Source organism: Odocoileus virginianus, chromosome 4, assembly GCF_023699985.2.
Source record: "Odocoileus virginianus isolate 20LAN1187 ecotype Illinois chromosome 4, Ovbor_1.2, whole genome shotgun sequence".
NCBI lineage: Eukaryota > Metazoa > Chordata > Mammalia > Artiodactyla > Cervidae > Odocoileus > Odocoileus virginianus.
In genome coordinates this window covers 13,487,816-13,509,999 of record NC_069677.1, presented here as the reverse complement: position 1 = coordinate 13,509,999, position 22,184 = coordinate 13,487,816, and the positions used below count along the sequence as shown (strand labels likewise).

Here is a 22,184-nt window from a genome sequence, read left to right as displayed (position 1 = left end):
TAAATTATGCCTTGCTTGGGGAAAACTGTAGAGCTTCAACTAATTAAAATTGAAATATGACTGCATAAAGGTGTGAGATGATCATGTTCCCAAGAGTTAACATTTACTGAAAACTAATTATGGACTAGGCAAGGGCACTGAGTGCTGAATATCTCATTTAATCCTTCACCATTTCTGCTAAGGAGACACTATTACTGTGCCTATTTTACAGGTGAAGGAAACCAAAACTCAGATTTGCCCAAGCAAGAATGAGGCCAAGTCAGGATTTAAACACAGGACTATTTGACTCTAGAGACTGAACTCAGACTGCTCACTGTTCTATTCTGTTCAGAAAGGAAGTAAGCTAGGATCTGATTTATAAGAAAAAAGGAAGGACTTGTATGCAGTTTTAGACACATTTTTAGACAGTTCCCATTTTAGTCTCCCATTTCACATTCCACACAGTTTTTAGAAACTTCCCATTTTATAGAAGAAGAGATCAGGGCAGGTGTCACTGCCCAAGGGTATTTTGACAGTAAGTGGAAAAGGCCAGGATTTGTATCCAGATTAGAGTCTAAAGGCCATGTTCTTTCAAGCAAAATGTGCTGCCTTGTCAAATATAAATTATATAAGGATTAAATGTACTTATTTAACACCTGAAATTTGTAAATCTTATCTATTTCTGACTATTAGAACTGAGGGTATGGTAAGAAAGAGAGGTGGCCTGGGCAAGTCTCAGGACATAGTGAATGGTTGATAGGAATAAACTGCAAAAGAGGGGAGGATCAGGAAGATAGGACAAAAATCAGCAGTTGTGGTCCCAGGAAGTCAAGAGTGAGACTGTTCTAAGAAGGTGTAATAAGGAAATGCCAAATTCTATTGAAAAGTCAATTGAGATAAAGACTGATACATGTCTATAGGAATTAGCTTTGAGGCATTGGGGGCCCTCAGTAAAAGTGGCCTGGTGCATTGTGAGCAGAAATCATATTAGAGTGTGTTCAGAAGTGAGCAGGAGGGGAAAAAATGGAGAATATTCTAGAATCAGATAGATGTGGATTTGAATTTTGCTTCAATCTTAACCTCTGTTTCTTCAACTGCAAAAGAGAAACAAAAAGACCTTCTTAACAGAGTTGTTGAGATGAAATGACATGGCAAATGTGTGTCAGGATAGGTTTTTGGAATGTTAACCAATGTTTTACCTGGTCCTTGCATTATTTGGTCCTTTCCAAATAATGAAAATAAGCCCATAGTCAGATGGGCTATTGGACATTCATTCTTTCGGGAATGATTCACCTAGGAAAAAGCAGAGGAAAAAGAAGTTCTACAGAGTCTCAAAATCTACTCCCCAGACAGAACTCAACACAAAAAGAAGAATACATTTGTAAAAATACCTGATGTTGAGTGAAGGAATCAGAATTTGCCACCCCAAAATATGCTATTTGGTATACAGATTATTTTAAGCTGAAAACATTTGAGATTTAACAGATGCAGAAAAGTAGATTTCTCAAAGCCTCCTTATGTGACTCAAAGCAATAATATTTTGGATATAAGGCTGCCATAAATTACTCTTCAGGGCATATCTATTTGTGAAAGGGAAAATGAGAATAAAATCTACCCCAAATTCCTTCTCCAGGGCAATTTTTTGGCCCTGAAGGGGACACAAACACTTATACCTATATAAATGTAATAAAGATTATTATGACTTTCTTATATCCTGTTTATTCTCCTAAAACCCCCAACTTTAAAAATCTTTCCAAAAAGTCATTTATCTTGCTATAAGTCCCTTTCCCCACCCCCATGTTTACTTACCTGGATGGTATCTAAGCTCCCAATTCTAACTACTCCTCCTCTGAGTTACTCATCACTGAGTTTTCCTCCATGTATGTGCACTGCATGTGAAAAATAAACATTTTTTCTTCTGTTAACCTGTCTTCGTGAGTTTAATTTGCATGACCTCAATGACTGAACTTAAGGATAGGGGGAAAGGTTTTTTCTTCCCCTACATAATTAAGCTAAGATTCCTTGACCTCAGGCCAAATAAAGACTGTCTGGGCTGGCAAAAGGGAGGAGAAGCGTGACATGTTCAGGCACAGTAAGCCTCTAGAGAGGGCAACTTTGTCCATGTACATGCTTGTCTCAGAAACATGTTGTTTTGGCCCATTGTGCAATAGGAGCGGTAGGGCATTTCTTCTTCAAGAGTGACACAGATATGTAGCCCTAAGAGCTTTCAGACTCAAAGGAATCCTGCAGATGGGAATGAGGGAGAACCCCATGGTGCTTGGGGGCCACTGAAGAGCACATGGACTGTGCCAATATCTCAAAGATGTTGTATGAAATGGATGACAACCAAGGACCACGTATATGCCCCAAGGGAACCAGTTAAGACACCCTAGAACTTAGGAACAATTCGGGTAAGGCATTAGGAAACCAACTTAACTGAAACTTGCCATCCCAGATGACAATGGCTCAGTAGAAATTAAATTGAATTATAGAAAACTAAGGCAATTCATGGGTTTCCCAGGTGGCACAGTGGTAAAGAATCTGTCTGCCAATACAGAAAACACAGGAGATGCATGTTCAGTCCCTGTGTCAGGAAGATCTCCTAGAGTAGCAAATGGTAATCTACTCCAGTATTCTTGCCTGGAGAATCCCATGGACAGAGAAGCCTGGAGGGCTACAGGCCACAGGGAGGCAAAGAGTCAGACAAAACTGAGTGACTGAGCATGCATGCAGTACACACACAAGGCTATTCTATAACTACTTCTTGTTCAAGATTAGTATCAGCTATTTGTGGGGCTCATCCAGGATGTCTTACAATTTTGGGGTAAACCATATCTGCTTGAAGACTGAGTATTAACCCTAGAGTAGGACTAGAACTGAGTTGTCCTGAGACAAAAACCATGATCTGGTTGGAAATTTGATGTAGAGGTGGTGTGACCTCTCAGAAGTGTTTGTTGATTTCAGAAGTACCACTGGACAGTGATGAGACCAAGCATTAAAGAATCCTACATAATGATTAAATTCCCTAGACAGACATAGGGTGATTAATAAAAGAGGGTGATGGAGTTTGTGTTTATGATTAAATTTTCTAAATCATCGATGAGTGAGGTCCTTGTTATGGATTGAATTATGTGGCCTCCCAAAATACTTATATGCTGAAGTCCTAAACCCCCAGTACCTCAAAATGTGACCTTATTTGGAAATAGGGTCATTGCAGACATAATTAGTTAAGATGAGGTCATACTGGATTATTTCAAATCCCTAATCCAATGTCACTGGTTTCTTTACAAGAAGACAGCCATAAGAAAACGAAGAGACACATAGGAAGACTGTTATTTGCTGGCAGAGGCAGACATTAGTGTTATATAGCTCAAAATCAAGGAATGCCAAGGATTGCTGGTGAAGCCAGAAGCTAAGAGATAAGCAAGGAGTAAATTCTGCCCTAGAACCTTCAAGACAGCATGGTCCTGCAGACATCTTGAACTTCCAGTCTCCAAAACTGTGAGAGAATAAATTTCTGTTGTTTTAAGCCCCCAGTTTATGGTTATTTGCTGCAGCAGACCTAGGAAACTATTACAGTTATTATAGTTCCCTTCTCCCAGGATATCCTGAACCTCTTTTTAGGTAAAGAATAGCTATTTCAATGGCACTAACCCCAGTTGCCAGAGCAGAGAGGCACTCAAAACCCTTCCAAAACTGATGTATCTCTTAATCTGCTGTAAAACTGGTGACCTGGATATGTGTAAGAAAACGAGTTTTGAGGGATGAAGCTAGTCTCTATAGCACTGTCCAGCCCCTGGCTGGAATTATTTAGGACCTTAATATTTCTGCTAAGAGTTTAGCAAAGTGCAAACATTTCTCTCCCAACCCCCTGCTATTGTTACTTTGTGATAAAAATAGACTATTCCTAAATTCACAAAGAGAATCTATTTAAGCAGAAGCTAAGAGTCATCAGCCCTGACTTCACTGAACCAGTACCAGTCTGCTTACCCCTGGACATCTTGGTATGTAAGAGAAACAACTATTAAGCCAGTGATACTCAAGCTTTCTGTTATTGATAGCCATTACTAACTACAGTGCCAATAACAAAGTAGAAAACAGGAAAAAGAAAGGAGTCAATTCCTGTCTTTTGAATTTTAAACCTAGATGTCAGGGTGGTAAAAAACCACTAACAGCTTCAGGGTATGGGAGATAGGTTTGGAAGATTAAATGATGGCTACTCAACCCCCAGGCCACATAAATATTCCTTGGTTATGTTATGGAAAATATAAAATTGCATTTCTTGTGACATGAGTTTGTACACTAAGATTTATACTTACCATATGGTAACTCTCATTTGACTGAAAATGTTATTCCCATCTTACCCTATGAAGTCTTACTACCACTCAGAACAGTACTCATGGTCGTTATCAAAAATTCACTTCTATTCTATACTTCTTAATAGAAATCACCATTCTTTCTCTTCCCAGACTTGAAGACTTGAGGTTGTCCTTCACTTTTCCATCTTTTTTGTCTCAGAATAGATCCATTATTTCTTGCCTTTTCTTGTATTTCTCTTTCCTTCTCCCTCTCTCCCACTCTCTCCCCTCCCTCTTAGTCCACTTGCCTCCCTCTCTCTCTCCATTTCCTTCTTGAGGACTTCCATTATTGGGACTGTTGACATTTTTAGTACATTAACTCTTTCCCCTAAATGGAACTTCAGCTCCAGCAAAGCTGATCTGTGGAGGGAGGTGTTCAGGTAGACTGTCCCACAGAAAACAACTAAAAATGCTGGATACTATTTTAAAACAAACAAAACTTCTTAAAACCATTAAAGAGATGACAAGATAATAAGAAATCATTGGGCCAAAGTCAATGTGGAATCTCAGAAACAGAAAGGGAGCACAGAAATCTCTTCTCTTTGAGGATGTATGACAGATCCAGCAAACATGAGCTGCAATTTTCACAGCCCCTTGGGGTCTGGAGTAAAGAAAAAAGCCAGGGTCATGCAATGTGGGTAGTGGTATTAGTAGGGCTGCCATTACCAAGTACCACAAACAGGGCAGCTTGAACAACAGAAATGTATTTTCTTCAGAGTTTTGGAGGCTACAAGTCCAAGATCAAGGTGTCCAGAGGTTTAGTTTAACTCTGAGGCCTCTCTCCTTGGCTTACAGATGGGTACATTTTCTCTGTGTCTTCACTTGGTCTTTCATCTGTGCATGCACACCCCTGGTGTCTTCTTTTGTGTCCACATTTCCTCTTAATGAAGACACCAGTCAGGGAATTCCCTGGAAGTCCATTGGTTAGGACTCGGTGCTTTCACTGACAGGGCCTGGGTTCAGGCCCTGGTCGGGAAAATGGGATCCTGCATGTCACGCAGCATGGGCAAGGGTAAGATGGTAAATTGTTTTGTGTATTATAAAAGAAAAAAGGAAAACACCAGTCAGAATGTTTTACAATCACCCTAAGGACCCAGTTTTAACTAACTATCTCTTTCAAGTCCCTGTCTCCAAATACAGTCACATTCTAAGGTGCTAGATATTAGACCTTCACATGCAAATCTGAGAGTAACACAATTTATGTCATAAAAAAGAATACAGTATAAAACACACCCCATGCATTTGACCCCTCTGATACAGAGAACCAGAAGTAAATAACCCTTTCACCCTCTGTCACCATGGAGATGCATGCATAATGGGGGGTGAGGGCTCTTTCTGAGAAGCTGTAGCCCCAGGCCTGCTCTCACTAGTTGATTAGCAACCCCAATTCATTGGTTCAGAAAGTCTCATGAGCTTAATTCAAATTGGTCCTGCTGTAGTAGTGTTGACCTAAAGCAAACAAACTGCCATCAAACAAACATCCAGCAAAGATGGGTTTATTCAGGATCAGCAGAGAACTGCAATTGGGGGCCTATAAATGTGATGAGCCATGTGCAAGTTCCCACTCAGCAAGGGAAGGAAAAGCTTTTATAGAGAGGAAAAGGAAGTTGGGGGGGGCTAGAGTAATTGAAGAGCCCGTGGCTTCTCATTGGTTGAGTCCTCACCAGGAAAGAAGTCCTTCTTCCTGTTTGGATCTGCTATGGCATGGGACATGAGAGCTCCCCCTTTTGGTTTCCAGACTTTTACTTAACTGAGATTTCTATTTATTAATTTTTAAATAGTAGTGCCTCTAGATGGTTGACAGGATCAAAATAAATCTCTAGAGAAATGTAACTTCAATCTTAAATTTCAAAGAATTTAAAAAAGTCATTTTGCAAAAAATAAGCACCTCAGGGTAAAAAAAATAAATAAACTAAGTAAATTGCTGCACTCAATATGCCAGCAAATTTGGAAAACTCAGCAGTGGCCACAGGACTGGAAAAGGTCAGTTTTCATTCCAATCACAAAGAAAGGCAATGCCAAAGAATGCTCAAACTACCACACAATTGCACTCATCTCACACGCTAGTAAAGTAATGCTCAAAATTCTCCAAGCCAGGCTTCAGCAATACGTGAACCATGAACTTCCAGAACCATGAACTTAAAGCTGGTTTTAGAAAAGGCAGAGGAACCAGAGATCTAATTGCCAACATTTGCTGGATCATCGAAAAGGCAAGAGAATTCCAGAAAAACATCTACTTCTGCTTTATTGACTATGCAAAAGCCTTTGACTGTGTGGATCACAATAAACTGTGGAAAATTCTGAAAGAGATGGGAATAGCAGACCACCTGACCTGCCTCTTGGGAAATCTGTATGCAGGTCAGGAAGCAACAGTTGGAACTGGACATGGAAAAAAACACTGGTTCCAAGTTGGAAAAGGAATAGGTCAAGGCTGTATATTGTCACTCTGCTTATTTAACTTATATGCAGAGTTTATCATGAGAAATGCTGGGCTGGATGAAGCACAGGCTGGAATCAAGATTTCCAGGAGAAATATCAATAACCTCAGATATGCAGATGACACCACCCTTATGGCAGAAAGTGAAGAGGAACTAAAAATCCTCTTGATGGAAGTGAAAGAGGAGAGTGAAAAAGTTGGCTTAAAGCTCAACATTCAGAAAACTAAGATCATGGCATCTGGTCCCATCACTTCATGGGAAATAGATGGGAAACAGTGGAAACAGTGGCTGATTTTATTTTCCTGGGCTCCAAAATCACTGGAGATGATGACTGCAGCCATGAAATTAAGAGACGCTTGCTCCTTGGAAGAAAAGTTATGACCAACCTAGACAGCATATTAAAAAGCAAAGACATTATTTTGTCAGCAAAGGTCCATCTAGTTTAAGCTATGGTTTTTCCAGTAGTCATGTATAGATGTTAGAGTTGGACTATAAAGAAAGGTGAGTGCCGAAGAATTGATGGTTTTGAACTGTGGTGGTGGAGAAGACTCTTGAAAGTCCCTTGAACTGCAAGGAGATCTAACCAGTCCATCCTAGAGATCAGTCCTTGGTGTTCATTAGAAGGACTGATGTTGAAGCTGAAACTCCAATACTTGGCCACCTGATGCGAAGAGCTGACTTATGTGAAAAGACCCTGATGCTGGGAAAGATTGAAGGCAGGAGGAGAAGGGGAGGACAGAGGATGAGATGGTTGGATGGCATCACCAACTCAATGGACATAAGTTCGGGTAAACTCCAGGAGTTGGTGATGGACAGGGAAGCCTGGCGTGCTGCAGTCCATGGGGTCACCAAGAGTCGGATACAACTGAGCTACTGAACTGAACTGAACTGAAGCACGCACAGAGAGATTCAGGCATCCTGTATAAGAAGCAGGATAAATAACAGTGAACAAACATGCAAAGTCTTCAGATATTGAATTTACCAGACAAGGATTAAAAATAACTGCGACTATTATGTTTAAAGAAATAAAATGAAAGTTTGAAAGCACCTGCAAGTAACAAGAAATTTTTTAAATACCTAATCAGATTTGAAATACAAATAGAATTTATAGAAATAAAAAATACAATAATTAGATTTTTTCCAGCTATTTCATAAGTTTTAAACAGAAAATCTGAAAGAACAGCTGTACACTACTACTTATATTCAATAATTGTTAACATTTTATCATAGCTATGTTTCATATTTTAAAATTTGCTGAACCATTAAAAAGTAAATTGCAGAATCATAATAGTTTACCCCAAAATATGTTAGAATGTACCTCTGTGAAATAAAAACATTTTTTCATAACTACAATGTCATTATCTTATTTAAGAAAATTAATAATTGCCAAATGTCATCTCATATTGAGGCCATATTAAAATTTTCAGTTTGCAAAAATTTTTTTATAGCTGCTTTATTTTTTGTTATTTTATAACTGGCATCCAATGAAGGCATTGATTTTGGTGGTTTCCTTTTCGTTCCCTTTTCATCTAGAACAATCCTCTTGCCTGCTCCCACCTATGACACCTATGACACTGAAGAGACTAGCATGGTGAATGCTTACATTCTGGATTTACCTTACATTCTGAATGCTTCCTTATATATTTTTTTTTATTATTTTTTATTATTTTTTTTTAATTTATTTTTTTTCCATTTATTTTCATTAGTTGGAAGCTAATTACTTTACATCATTACAGTAGTTTTTGTCATACATTGAAATGAATTAGCCATGGATTTACATGTATTCCCCATCCCGGTCCCCCCTCCCACCTCCCTCTCCACCCGATCCCTCTGGGTCTTCCCAGTGCACCAGGCCCGGGCACTTGTCTCATGCACCCAACCTGGGCTGGTTATCTGTTTCACCCTAGATAATATACATGTTTCAATGCTGTTCTCTTGAAACATCCCACCCTCGCCTTCTCCCAGAGTCCACAAGTCTGTTCTATACATCTGAGTCTCTTTTTCTGTTTTGCATATAGGGTTATCGTTACCATCTTTCTAAATTCCATATATATGTGTTAGTATACTGTAATGGTCTTTATCTTTCTGGCTTACTTCGCTCTGTATAATGGGCTCCAGTTTCATCCATCTCATTAGAACTGATTCAAATGAATTCTTTTTAATGGCTGAGTAATATTCCATGGTGTATATGTACCACAGCTTCCTCATCCATTCATCTGCTGATGGTGAATGCTTTCTTATAGAATTCTTTATTTTTTGATATTTCTTATAGTCTGGAAATTAAGCCTGGAAGTTTAAGTTTTGCCAAGAATATGTCACAGGTGATGCTTGTTTATTTCTTAACATATCACATTAGGAACTTCCCTAGCAGTCCAGTGGTTAAGACTGTATTTCCATTGCCAGAGGCATGGGTTCCATCCCTAGTCAGGGAACTAAGGTCTCACATGCTGTGCAGTCAAAAGAAAAACGAATACAATATATTATTCTGTCCCATTCTTAGTAATATTAATTAACTTTAATGATTTGGTTGAGGGGATGACTGCCAGACATCTTCCCTGAAATGAAATTTTAAAAATATCTGGACAGTTTATCAATTTCTTATAAAGTTAAACATACATTCACTATATGACCCAGCAATTCTACACCCAAGTATTTCCCAAGAGAAGTGAAAACTTATGTTCACACAAAAACTTCTACATGAGTTGGTAGTAGCTTTATTCATAATAACAACTGGAAACAACCCAAATACCCTTCAACTGAAGAGTGAACAAATAATTGTAGTACATGCTTACAACTGAATCCTATTTAGCAGTAAAAAGGAATGAAATACTGATATAGACAACATATGGGTGACTCTTTTTAAAATTTATTTATTTATTTTTGGCTGCACTGGGTCTTTATTATTGCATGCGAGTTTTCTCTAGCTGCAGCCAGTGGGGGCAACTCTTCATTCTGATGTGCAGGCTTCTCATTGCAGTGGCTTCTCCTGTTACGAGGCCTGGGCTCTAGAGTGCAGGCTTAGCAGTGTGGTGCACAGTGTTAGTTGTTCTGTGGCATGTGGGATCTTCTTGGATCAGGGATTGAAGGATCAAATTCATGTTCTCTGCATTGGCAGGTGGATTCTTAACCACTGGACCACAGGGAAGTTCTGCATGAATTTTTTTTTTTTATAACATTGAAGGATGTACGTTTAATGGTCAAAGTATAAAGACAGTGAGTACCGTAATGTTACCATAGCAACCAGGATATAGATGCCTTTGGTGGCACCAAAGGGACATAGTGAGGCTTTGGGATTGTTGCCAACATTCTAGTTCTTTTTTTTTTCCCCCATTTATTTTTATTAGTTGGACGCTAATTACAACATTGCAGTGGTTTTTGTCATACATTGAAATGAATTAGTCATGGATTTACATGTATTCCCCATCCCGGTCCCCCCTCCAACCTCCCTCTCCACCCGATCCCTCTGGGTCTTCCCAGTGCACCAGGCCCGAGCACTTGTCTCATGCATCCAACCTGGGCTGGTGATCTGTTTCACCCTAGATAATATACATGTTTCGATGCTGTTCTCTTGAAACATCCCACCCTCGCCTTCTCCCACAGAGTCCACAAGTCTGTTCTATACATCTGAGTCTTTTTCTGTTTTGCATATAGGGTTATAGTTACCATCTTTCTAAATTCCATATATATGTGTTAGTATACTGTAATGGTCTTTATCTTTCTGGCTTCTGCATGAATCTTAAATGCATTATGCTAAGTGCAAGATGCCAGACTCAAAAGGCTCCACCGTGTATATTCTATGTACATAACATTCTGGAAATGGCAAAAAACATAGGAACAGAAAACTCTAACCCTAAACCAAAATACCAGTTTTTAAATCTCATATTGAGAGACAGAAGTTTCCAATGACCAACATACTCACACACTGTTTTCCTGGTATGAAGGAACCTAGAAAGGTTGGGAAGGATTCTAGGTAAAGGTAAAATCAGAACAAAGGAGTACAGGGGTAATTCATCAGGCTCAGAGTGAAGCTTTATGAATGGAGCAGATTCTGACAATTGCCTAATTAACACCCATTTCCCTCCTTCTTCCTAAAAGGACCAGACTTCAGGGAGGTATCCACCTTCCTCCACAAAGCCATATGCTTTACTAAAAACCAGTTATGTTTATCTCACATTCTTTGGCAGGGATAGCTTTAGGAACAGAACTGTGACTCAATTCAGACCGATGAAATCTGAAAGAAAGTCTCTCAAGGGACTTCTAGGAAATGTTTCCTTTCTCAATTAAAAAAAAAGAGGAAAAGGCAGAAGAGATGAGCTGGCTCTTCTTCCTCTGGATGTTATTGTATCTGGATGTGATGCTTGCAAACAGGTAGATTCTCAACCACTGGACCACCAGAGAAGTCCAGACATTTCTAGTAATAGTATAGTCAAATTTATCACTTTTTGCCTTCATAATTTGCGATTTTATGTTTTAATAATTTTGTCACCTCTTTGATCAAAACCTGCTGATCCACAACTTTAGGGCACTAAAGCCTCTTGATGAAAGTGAAAGAGGAGAGTGAAAAAGTTGGCTTAAAGCTCAACATTCAGAAAACTAAGATGATGACATTTGGTCCCATCACTTCACGGCAAATAGATGGGGAAACAGTGGAAACAGTGTCGAACTTTATTTTTTTCGGCTCCAAAATCACTGCAGATGGTGATTGCAGCCATGAAATTAAAAGACGCTTACTCCTTGGAAGGAAAGTGATGACCAACCTAGACAGCACATTAAAAAGCAGAGACATTACTTTGCCAACATAGATCCATCTAGTCAAGGCTATGGTTTTTTTCAGTGGTTATGTATGGATGTGAGAGTTGGACTGTGAAGAAAGCTGAGCACCGAAAAATTGATGCTTTTGAACTGTGGTGTTGGGGAAGACTCTTGAGAGTCCCTTGGACTGCAAGGAGATCCAACCAGTCAATCCTAAAGGAAATAAGTCCTGGGTGTTCATTGGAAGGACTGATGCTGAAGCTGAAACTCCAATACTTTGGCCACCTCATGCGAAGAGCTGACTCACTGGAAAAGACCCTGATGCTGGGAAGGATTAGGGGCAGGGGGAGAAGGGGACAACAGAGGATGAGATGGCTGGATGACATCACCGACTCGATGGACATGGGTTTGAGTAGACTCCGGGAGTTGGTGATGGACAGGGAGGCCTGGCGTGCAGCAATTCATGGGGTCGCAAAGAGTCGGACACGACTGAGCGACTGAACTGAACTGAACTGAAACTGAATCACCCTCTGTCCTATGTGAATGACGCCCCCTGGAGCACTAAGTACATGGCATCCCTTTCTTAAGTTTTACAAGGCAGTCTGACTTTAAGTCATTAGGAGAAGCCCCTATAAATATGCTATCATGAAAGTTGCAAAGTTTTGCTCCTCTTACTTAAATCTTGAATGAATCTATCATCTATTTTTGTCTCTAAGGTTAGAATCTAATCATATTTAGGTCCCAGGGTTATTGATTGGTTAGTCCATCCTTTCCCTCACTGGTCACCATGACCTCACTTCTGTCATGGTGTCCATATACGTTTGTGTTTGTGTATGGACTTTTTGTTCTGTATTCTGTCTATCCCCCACCCATACCATACAGTCTTAGTTACTGTACCTTATGTCTTGATATCTCGTAGGCAAAACTTCCACCTGTTCTACTTAAAGAGTGTCTTGATTATTACTGATTCTTTGGTTTTGAATTTTAAAATCACCTTATTAAAATGTTGGAGAAATTCTGTGGGATTATGATTGGAATTACATTGAATTTACTGATTATTGTATAGAAAATTAGCATCTTTATAACACTGGGTCTTCCTACACATGAATATAGTAGATTTCTTCATTTAATTCCTATCAATAAACTTTATCATTTTCTTCACAAAACCTTTTGCATTTTTGTTAAATCTATACTTAAACACATTTTATATTTTTAGTCACTATCATGAATGGGATATTTTAAAAATTACATTTCCAAACTATTTGCTGTTCATCTTTAGGAATACAGTTTTAAAATATGTATTTTGGTTTTATATCCAGAAAAATCCTTGAACTTTTCTGTTGGTTTTAAAATTTGTCAGTTTGCCTAGATTTTCTGTGCAAATAATCATATAGTATACAATAACAATTTTTTCTTTAAAAAAATTTTAATATATTCTTTCTTGTCTTACTACTATGGCTAGGACTTCTCATATATCACTGAATAGAAATAGTGTTAGAGTGCACACATCTTGTTTTTGACTTGAAATGTTTTATTATTAGTTATAATACAGTTTACTCTGTGCTTTTAGTAAATATACTTCATTAGGTTAAGGAAGCTTTTTTCTCTACCTAGAACATTAAGGATGTTTTTAGTTTTGTTTTGTGGAAGGATATTGGTTTACATCAATGTTTTTTCTGTGTCTGATCAAATGGATCAAATGGTTTCTTATATTTAATTTATTCTACTATTGAAATTACATTGAAAAAATTTTGTTATAGAATTATACCCGCATTCCTGAATAAATCTAGTTAAAAAGTAATGCATATATGTGTGCGTGTTATTGGATTTCTAAATTTTGGTTTAGTATAGCATTTTTATCTTGATTAACCATGAGTGAGGCTGAGTTTTCATTTATTGCTTTGTTTTCAGAAGGAGTTATTTGTCCCTATTGTTCCTTTTCTGGAATAATCTGCATAAGTTTAGGACCACCTGTTTCTTTTTTTCTTTTTTTTTCCTATTCTTTTTTCTTTCTTTCTTTTTGGTAGAAATCACCTGTAAAGTCATCTGGGTCTGGTTGTTTATTTGTGTAGTTAAGTCAGTTTTGTTAATTGTCATAAGTCTACTCACAGTTGAGTTAATTTTGGTAAATTATATTTTTCCAGGAAACTACCATCTATTTCCTAATTCATCGGCATAATGTTGTTCATAATATTCTCTTATTTTAAAAATCACTGCTCTATCTGCTATGTCCCTTTTTTTTCTTAATCTAATTCGTAAAAGGATTTCAATTTTACTTGCTATTTCAGAGAACTAGCTTTTGTATTTTGTTTTCTATTTTATTGATTTCTTCATTTTCCCCTTTAAATTTCCCTGGGTTAATTCTGTTGTTCCTTTATTAACCTCTTGATTATTGAGGCGCTCATTTTCTAACCTTCTCTAATATAACCATTAAGGTTGCAAACTTTTCCTTTAGGTACTCTTAAAACTGCATTTCAGAAATTCTGCTATGTATTTTCTTGACAATTCAGTTTTAAATATTTTTCACTTTCCATTTGTGCCTATCAACTTGCCTTTGGCTCTCCAGACCCACTCACTGTCTTCCCTTTCCACTCTACTTTCTGCCCCACAGGCTGCTGTGTTCTCTGTCTTCCAGTTGAGTCTCTCAGAGCTATCTGAGATGCTGCCTCCAGGGCTGCAGCTCTCATTTTGCCCCAAATAAAACTTAACTCACAACTCTCAAGTTGTACATCTTTTTTTAGTCGACATTCTCATCAACTAGATTTAAGAGTTCCATTTGCTTTACATACTCTCTAACACTTGGTATAGTAAGTCATTTAAATTGTAATCATTCTAATAAGTGTGGCATGGTATTTTACTGCAATTTTAATTTGTATTTGCACAGGGAGGCCTGGAGTGCTGCAGCTCATGGGGTCACAAAGAGTCGTACACGACTGAGTGACTGAACTGAAATGAATGACTAATAGGGTTTCTTTGGTGGCTCAGACTGTAAAGAATCTGCTTACGATGCAGGAGATGTGGATTCAATCCCTGGGTACCTGGTTCAATCCCTGTGTCCAGAAAATCCCCTGAGAAGGAAATGGCAACCCACTCCAGTATTCTTGCCCGGGAAATCCCATAGACAGAGGAGGCTGGCAGGCTACAGTCCATGGGGTCGCAAAGAGTCGGACACAACTGAGCAACTTCACTTCACTTCACTCTCACATCCACACATGACTATTGGAAAAACCATAGCTTTGACTCTATGGACATTTGTCAGCAAAGTAGTCTTTGCTTTTTAAAATGCTGTCTAACTTGGTCATAGCTTTCTTCCAAGGAGCAAGCGTCTTTTAATTTCATGGCTGCAGTCACCATCTGCAGTGATTTTGGAGCTCAAGAAAATAGTCTGTCACTGTTTTCACTGTTTTATCATGTATTTGCCATGAAGTGATGGGACAGGATGCCATGATTTTCATTTTTTGAATGCTGAGCTTTAAGCCAGCTTTTTCACTTTCCTCTTTCACTTTCATCAGGAGGCTCTTTAGTTCTTCTTTGCTTTCTGCCATAAGGCTGGTGTCATCTGCATATCTGACACTATTGATAATTCGCCAGGGATTCTTGATTCTAGCTGTGCTTCATCCAGTCTGGCATTTCCCATGATGTACTCTACATATAAGTTAAATAAGCAGGGTGACAATATACAGCCTTGACATATTCCTTTCCCATATGGAACCAGTCTGCTCTTCCATGTCCAGTTCTAACTGTTGCTTCTTGACCTGCATACAGATTTCTCAGGAGGCAGATAAAGGTGGTCTGGTATTCCCATCTCTTGAAGAATTTCCCATAGTTTGTTGTGATCCACACAGTCAAAGGCTTTGGTGTACTCAATAAAACATCCAAAGTAGATGTTTTTCTGGAATTCTCTTGCTTTTTTGATGATCCAACAGAGGTTGGCAATTTGATCTTTGGTTCTTCTGCCTCTTCTAAACCTAAGTTGTGTATCTGGTACTTCTCGGTTCATGCACTGTTGAAGCCTCACCTGTTGAATTTTGAGCATTTGCTTTGCTAGCATGTGAGATGAGTGCAACTGTGTGGTTGTTTGAACATTTTTTGGCATTGCCTTTTTTTGGGACTGGAATGAAAACTGACCTTTTCCAGTCCTATGGCCACTGCAGAGTTTACCAAATTTGTTGGCATACTGAGTGCAGCACTTCCATAGCATCACCTTTTAGGACTTGAAATAGCTCAACTGGAATTCCATTACCTCCACTAGCATTGATCATAGTGAAGCTTCCTAAGGCCCACTTGACTTCAGACTCCAGGATGTCTGGCTCTAGGTGAGTGATCACACCATCGTGGTTATCTATTCATTAAGATCTTCTTTGTATAGTTCTTCCATGTATTCTTGCCACCTTTTTTTAATATCTTCTCCTTCTGTTAGGTCCATACCATTTCTGTCCTTTATTGTGCCCATCTTTGCACGAAATGTTTCCTTGGTATCTCTAATTTTCCTGAAGAGACCTCCAGTCTTTCCCATTCTATTGTTTTCCTCTATTTCTTTGCATTGATCTCTGAGGAAGGCTTTCTTATCTCTCCTTGCTATCCTTTGGAACTCTGCATTCAGATGGGTATAACTTTCCTTTTCTCCCTTGCCTTTTACTTCTCTTTTCTCAGCTATTTGAAAGGCCTCCTCAGACAGCCATTTTGCCTTTTTGCATTTCTTTTTCTTGGGGATGGTCTTGATCACTGCCTCCTGTACAATGTCATGAACCTCTGTCCATAGTTCTTCAGGCACTCTGTCTGTCAGATCTAATCCCTTGAATCTATTTGTCACTTCCACTGTATAATCGTAAGGGCTTTGATTTAGGTCATACTTGAATGGTCTAGGGTTTTCCCTACTTTCTTCAATTCAATTTTCTTGAATTTGGCAAAAAGTTCATGATTTGAGCCACAGTCAGCTTCCAGTCTTGTTTTTGCTGACTGTATAGAGCTTTGACATCTTCAGCTCAGAATATAATCAATCTGATTTCAGTATTGACCATCTGGTGACGTCCATGTGTAGAGTAGTCTCTTGGCAAAACTCTGTTAGCCTTTGCCCTGCTTCATTTTGTTCTCCAAGGCCAAACTTGCCTGTTCCTCCAGGTATCTCTTGACTTCTTATTTTTGCATTCCAGTCCCTTATGATGAAAAGGACATCTTTTTTTGGTGTTAGTTCTAGAAGATCTTGTAGATCATAGAACCATTGAACTTCAGTCTGTTCGGCATTAGTGGCTGGGGCATAGACTTGCATTACTGTGATACTGAACAGTTTGCCTTGGAAATGAACAGAGATCATTCTGTCATTTTTGAGACTGCACCCAAGTACTGCATTTTGGACTCTTTTGTTGACTATGATGGCTACTCCATTTCTTCTAAGGGATTCCTGCCCACAGTAGTAGATACAAGGGTCATCTGAATTAAATTCGCCCATTCCAGTCCATTTAGTTCACTGATTCCTAGAATGTTGACATTCACTCTTGCCATCTCCTGTTTGACTACTTCCAATTTACCTTGATTCATGGACCTAACATTCCAGGTTCCTATGCAATATTGGCATCAGATATTTACAGCATCGGACTTTACTTTCATTACCAGTCACATCTACACCTGGGCATTGTTTTCACTTTGGCTCCATCTCTTCATTCTCTCTGGAGTTATTTCTCCACTCTTCTCCAGTAGCATACTGGGTACCTACTGACCTGGGGAGTTCGTCTTTCAGTGTCATATCTTTTTGCCTTTCATACTGATGTTTAAGTTTGGGATAGTTTCTCTTTGTCATCTAAAACTTTAAATTTTCCATTATTCAATGTACAATATTTTGCACAATATTTAATTTCCTGAGCATAATCCATAATTTTTAAAGAACATATTTTCCATGATTTGGGGGACATATTTAAATATTTTTTCTTGTGATTCTAAAGAACTTTCATATTCTTTAACAATCAAAAAAAACTGTCAAGGTTTTGTTATTAATTTCCTGTCTCCTTTCTTTTAGTTTATTTTTTAAATTTCTACAAAATCTTTTCTAGAGTCGTGGATACCACAGTTTTTACCACTTTTTCATAAGATTTATTTAAAAATGACATCATGATATCTGAACTCTAAGACTTAGGAAATAAACCTACAGATCTCATTGTTAGCCTCTCCATTTAATGAAGATACAGGAATAATTGCACATAGTTTTTGTAGTCAGTGGTGTTAGACTATCTTATTTGGAACCTGATTTTGCATGGTGGCTTCAGGGACACAGACTTTAGGATTAAGGCCTTTAGGAAGGAAGAGGTCACACTGTATCTTGCTCTGGTTTTTCCTCTCCTTTTTTTGCACCTTTGTATGAACGTGAACCAGTTTCCCAAATCCACGACTGGTTCCTGGGCTTCCTCAACCCACCTAGAAACTGCAGCAACCTGGAAGGTGTGTCATTTAACTGACAATACTCTTGATTAGGAGTACAGGCCAATTATATAACCCTATGGTTACTCTGATTTGACTTGTTTTTAAAATTCATCTCAATAGCGCATTTACAGACTGTTCAGTTCAGTTCAGTTCAGTTCAGTCACTCATTCGTATCCGGCTCTTTGCGACCCCATGAATCGCAGCACACCAGGCCTCCCTGTCCATCACCAGCTTCTGGAGTTTACTCAAACTCATGCCCATTGAGTTGGTGATGCCATCCAGCCATCTCATCCTCTGTTGTCCTCTTCTCCTCCTGCCCCTAATCCTTCCCAGCATCAGGGTCTTTTCCAGTGAGTCAGCTCTTCGCATGAGGTGGCCAAAGTATTGGAGTTTCAGCTTCAGCATCAGTCCTTCCAATGAACACCCAGGACTGATCTCCTTTAGGATGGACTGGTTGGATCTCCTTGCAATCCAAGGGACTCTCAAGAGTCTTCTCCAACACCACAGTTCAAAACCATCAATTCTTCGGTGCTCAGCTTTCTTTATAGGCTGTTAGGATGTGTCAATTCTCCAGATGACTCATCTCCTCTTTAATTGGGCCATTTTTCTGTGTAGATGCAAAATATGTAGTTGGGAGGTAGTTTAAGAGCCTAAATTGAGTCTCTTTAACTTTATTTTCAAGGTAAGGGATCATCAGATTTAAGCATACTCCTATAATTGTTTTTAAACATACTTTACATCATATAATTAACATAATATATTACCTTTGCTTAAAAATAAAGGATGCAGAGTACATCATGAGAAACACCAGGCTGATGAAGCACAAGCTAGAATCAAGATTGTCGAGAGAAATATCAATAACCTCAGACATGCAGATGACACCACCCTTAAGGCAGAAAATGAAGAGGAACTGAAGAGCCTCTTGATGAATGTGAAAGGGGAGAGTGAAAAAGCTGGCTTGAAACTCAACACTCAAAAAATGAAGATCATGGCTTCTGGTCCCATCACTTCATGGCAAATAGATGGCAAAACAATGGAAACAGTGACAGACTTTATTTTCTTGAGCTCCAAAATCACTGCAGATGGTGACTGCAGCCATGAAATTAAAAGACACTTGCTCTTTGGAAGAAAAGCTATGCCCAAGATAGACAGCATTTTAAAAAGCAGAGACATTACTTTGCTGACAAAGGTACGTAGAGTCAAAGCTATGGTTTTTCCAGTAGTCATGTATGGATGTGAGAGTTGAACCACAAAGAAAGCTGAGCACTGAAGAATTGATGGTTTTGAACTGTGGCTGGAGTTGGAGAAGACTCTTGAGAGTCCCTTGTACTGCAAAGAGATCCAACCAGTGAATCCTAAAGGAAATTAATCCTGAATATTCATTGGAAAGACTGATGCTGAATCTGAAGCTCCAATACTTTGGCCACCTGATTCAAAGAACCTACTCATTAGAAAAGACCCTGAAGCTGGGCAAGATTGAAGGCAGGAGGAGAAGGGGACGACAGAGGATGAGATGGTTAGATGGTATCATCGACTAAATGGACATGAGTTTGAGCAAGCTGGGGTAGATGGTGAGGGACAGGGAAGCCTGGCCTGCTGCAATCCATAGGGTTGAAGAGTCAGACATGACTGAGTGACTGAAGAAAAAGAAAGGGTTAATAAAGACCCTCAAAGTCCCCTGTCACCATGCCCTCCATTCCTCCTCTCTAGAAGTAACAATTATCATTCTGACCTTTCCAGTGACCTTTCTACACATTTCTTTTCTATTCTACTCATTCTATTCTATTCTTTTCTACACAAATACACACCTTTTTCCCCTTGCATGAGGAAACTGCGACCTTGAGGGGAGACATGTTGCAAATTTATTGAAGGAAAGCGGACTGGACAATCGTTTATTAAAACCTACAATGTGTCAGACTCTGAGCCCAGAACTTTATTTGCACTAATGATCCTGGTATTTTAGTTGTGCTGGATGGGCTGTCGCACTAATCAGTTTGAAAGTTGGGAAGCAGGTGCAAAAGTCGCCTCAGTGTAGTGATACAGGATATGTATTTTGATGGCAGTTGCAGGAAGCCTAGCAGAGGGCTCCAGAGCTGCAAAAAAACAAAATACACTGTCATCCGAAGTTGGGTCTGTCAAAAAAAAAAGCTTGTGAAGCTGAAACGCGAAACGTCTACTACTTACCAAGACCTTCGGAAACTTAAGCGATAACGCATCTATGAGATTAGTCTCGGAGCTCAAAGAAGGCACCAGAGGTCGCAAAGGATGCGGTGGCAGGCAGCAACAGAGCAGCCAACCGGGAGAGCCGAGAGCGTTCCCGGACCGGTCTGGAAGTGCGCCTGCGCTGATTGCCGCGGGGAGGCGGGGCGGGGGGGCGGAGCTTGGGGTGGTCAATGAGCCTGCGCAAGCCGTGAGGCGAGTTGGGGGAGGGCGTTCCGTGTGTGTCTGTGTTGTTGTTCGGCGGCGGCGGCGGCGGCGGTAAGATGGCTGCCCACGGGGGCTCCGCGGCGTCGTCGGCGCTGAAGGGGTTAATTCAGCAGTTCACCGCCATCACCGGTAAGAGACGCGGTTACCGGAAGGTGGAGAGTGGGGTCTGGAGCGGGCGGCCGGTGTGCCCAGGGCTTCTCTTTACCTTCATGTATTCTTCCTTCGGGCTTTACCCACAGCTCCCGTCCTCCCTCCTGAGAAAGAAGCGACGACGGCGTCGGGTCTCCGGGTTCAGGCGGGAGACAGCCCCCCCCCCCATCCCCGCGCACCCCATACCTTCATTCTCGGTCTTCTCGCAGTGTGGAGGGAGATCTCCCCACCCTCTTTCAGCCTAGACTCGGAATGGGCCGAGCCCATCCGCCCCCGCCGGCCCGGGGACCTGGGGGCGGGAGAGGTGGGGGGCCGCACCCGGGCCACCGCCCTCCTCCTTCATCATCATATCCTCTTCTCTTTGCAGCCTTGGGGTGCAGCGCATCCCCTCACCTCTTTTCCCCTTTTTTCCATGGCCAGGTCATTCTTCACCCGTCCCTGGCCTGCCCTTCCCCTTTCTGGGCCCCTCGGAGCCATCGCTGTGGCCCTGGCGTGTTCGGGCCCTCCCGCCTTAACGGCGAGGCTGGTGGGTTCGGCAGCGCCTTTACCGATCTCGGGGGGTAGGCCGCCAGAAAGCCGGGGGTGCTGAGGAGTACCCTCCAGACTGAGGTTTTAAGAGAAGAATGAGGGGGGAACCCCCCAACCTTAATTGGAAAGACCTGGAGGAATCCTTGGTGGCGTTTCCCACCTCCCCATAATAAAATAATAAAGACTGAAACGATGGCGCCCAGGCCTCCTGCTGATAAAATAGGAATGACGGCAAAAACTTCTTTGAGACAAAATCGGTTTTTGGATGTCAGTATCCCCTAAATCCTCGGTTTTTCTTTTCGTTTGGACCCCTGCGAAGGGCACACGCAGATCCTCTTACTGCCTGGAGGAAAGGCCCTAAGCCATTCTATGAATTCTCTGTCTTGTTCTCTCTGATGGTGCTGAACTTTTTTTGCATGAGTTATTAGAGGGCGGAGCAAATGATGAAGTTCTCTGTGGAGTGATTTGAGAAGAGTACTCCATGTGCCTGAGTGTAATTTTGCCGTTCTAGTTTGTCCTTTTGCAAGGAGGTCAGAATGTTAGCAGATCTATACTTTAACTGGTAGTTTGTTAGATGCAGAGAACATTGCCACTTTTAGTGTATCCAGGGTTTGATATGCAGGATGGTTAAGTGAAATTTTATATTTTAACCACTGCCGGTTGTTTTGCGAGCTGCCGTTCCATGGTTAAAGCTAGTTTTTTTTACTTTGCAAGGATAACTAGATGTTCGATGCATTGTCTGGCTTGTGGGCATGAAGCATCAGGTCAAAGTTGATAAACTAAAATTTGTAACAAAATTGGGATGAAGAATGGATTGATAACTTTTCTTAATATTTTAAAATTGTGTTTGGAGTATTATATTAGAGATATAATGCATTTCCCAGTGTATAAGCAGGTCATTATTGGGAAAATTAAAAAATGATTGTGTATATAATACATTGTATTTATACAGAAAAATCTTTGTAGTGAATCAGATATAAAGGTGATTATTGTTATAGTTTCTTTTTAGATTTTCTAGAGATGGTTTAAGATATCACCTATTTAATTCCAGTTTTTTGGCTAACTGCTAACTACCACTTCAGGAATTCAGATTGTGTTAGACTTAAATTATTTTTTTTAATGCAACATTTTTGGTAGG

The 22,184-nt window shown here is 40.1% G+C and overlaps 1 protein-coding gene and 1 long non-coding RNA gene across 2 annotated transcripts in view; one reads left to right on the top strand and one right to left on the bottom strand.

Annotated features, from left to right (window-relative positions):
- Positions 1 to 397: 397 nt before the first annotated feature.
- Positions 398 to 21,202, bottom strand: LOC139034724 (uncharacterized). The gene is made up of 4 exons (XR_011487232.1): positions 20,705 to 21,202; positions 20,126 to 20,622; positions 1,179 to 1,272; positions 398 to 1,073 (listed from the first exon to the last, which is right to left on the bottom strand). It is a non-coding gene; the product is annotated as an uncharacterized lncRNA (long non-coding RNA).
- UBXN7 (UBX domain protein 7) overlaps positions 20,416 to 22,184 on the top strand; it is a 59,590-nt gene continuing 57,821 nt past the window's right edge. Inside the window, exon 1 of the mRNA XM_020889646.2 lies at positions 20,416 to 20,497. Within this exon, the coding sequence (XP_020745305.1) occupies positions 20,425 to 20,497 (73 nt within the window). The 5' untranslated portion in view covers positions 20,416 to 20,424. The remainder of the gene's footprint in view (positions 20,498 to 22,184) is intronic.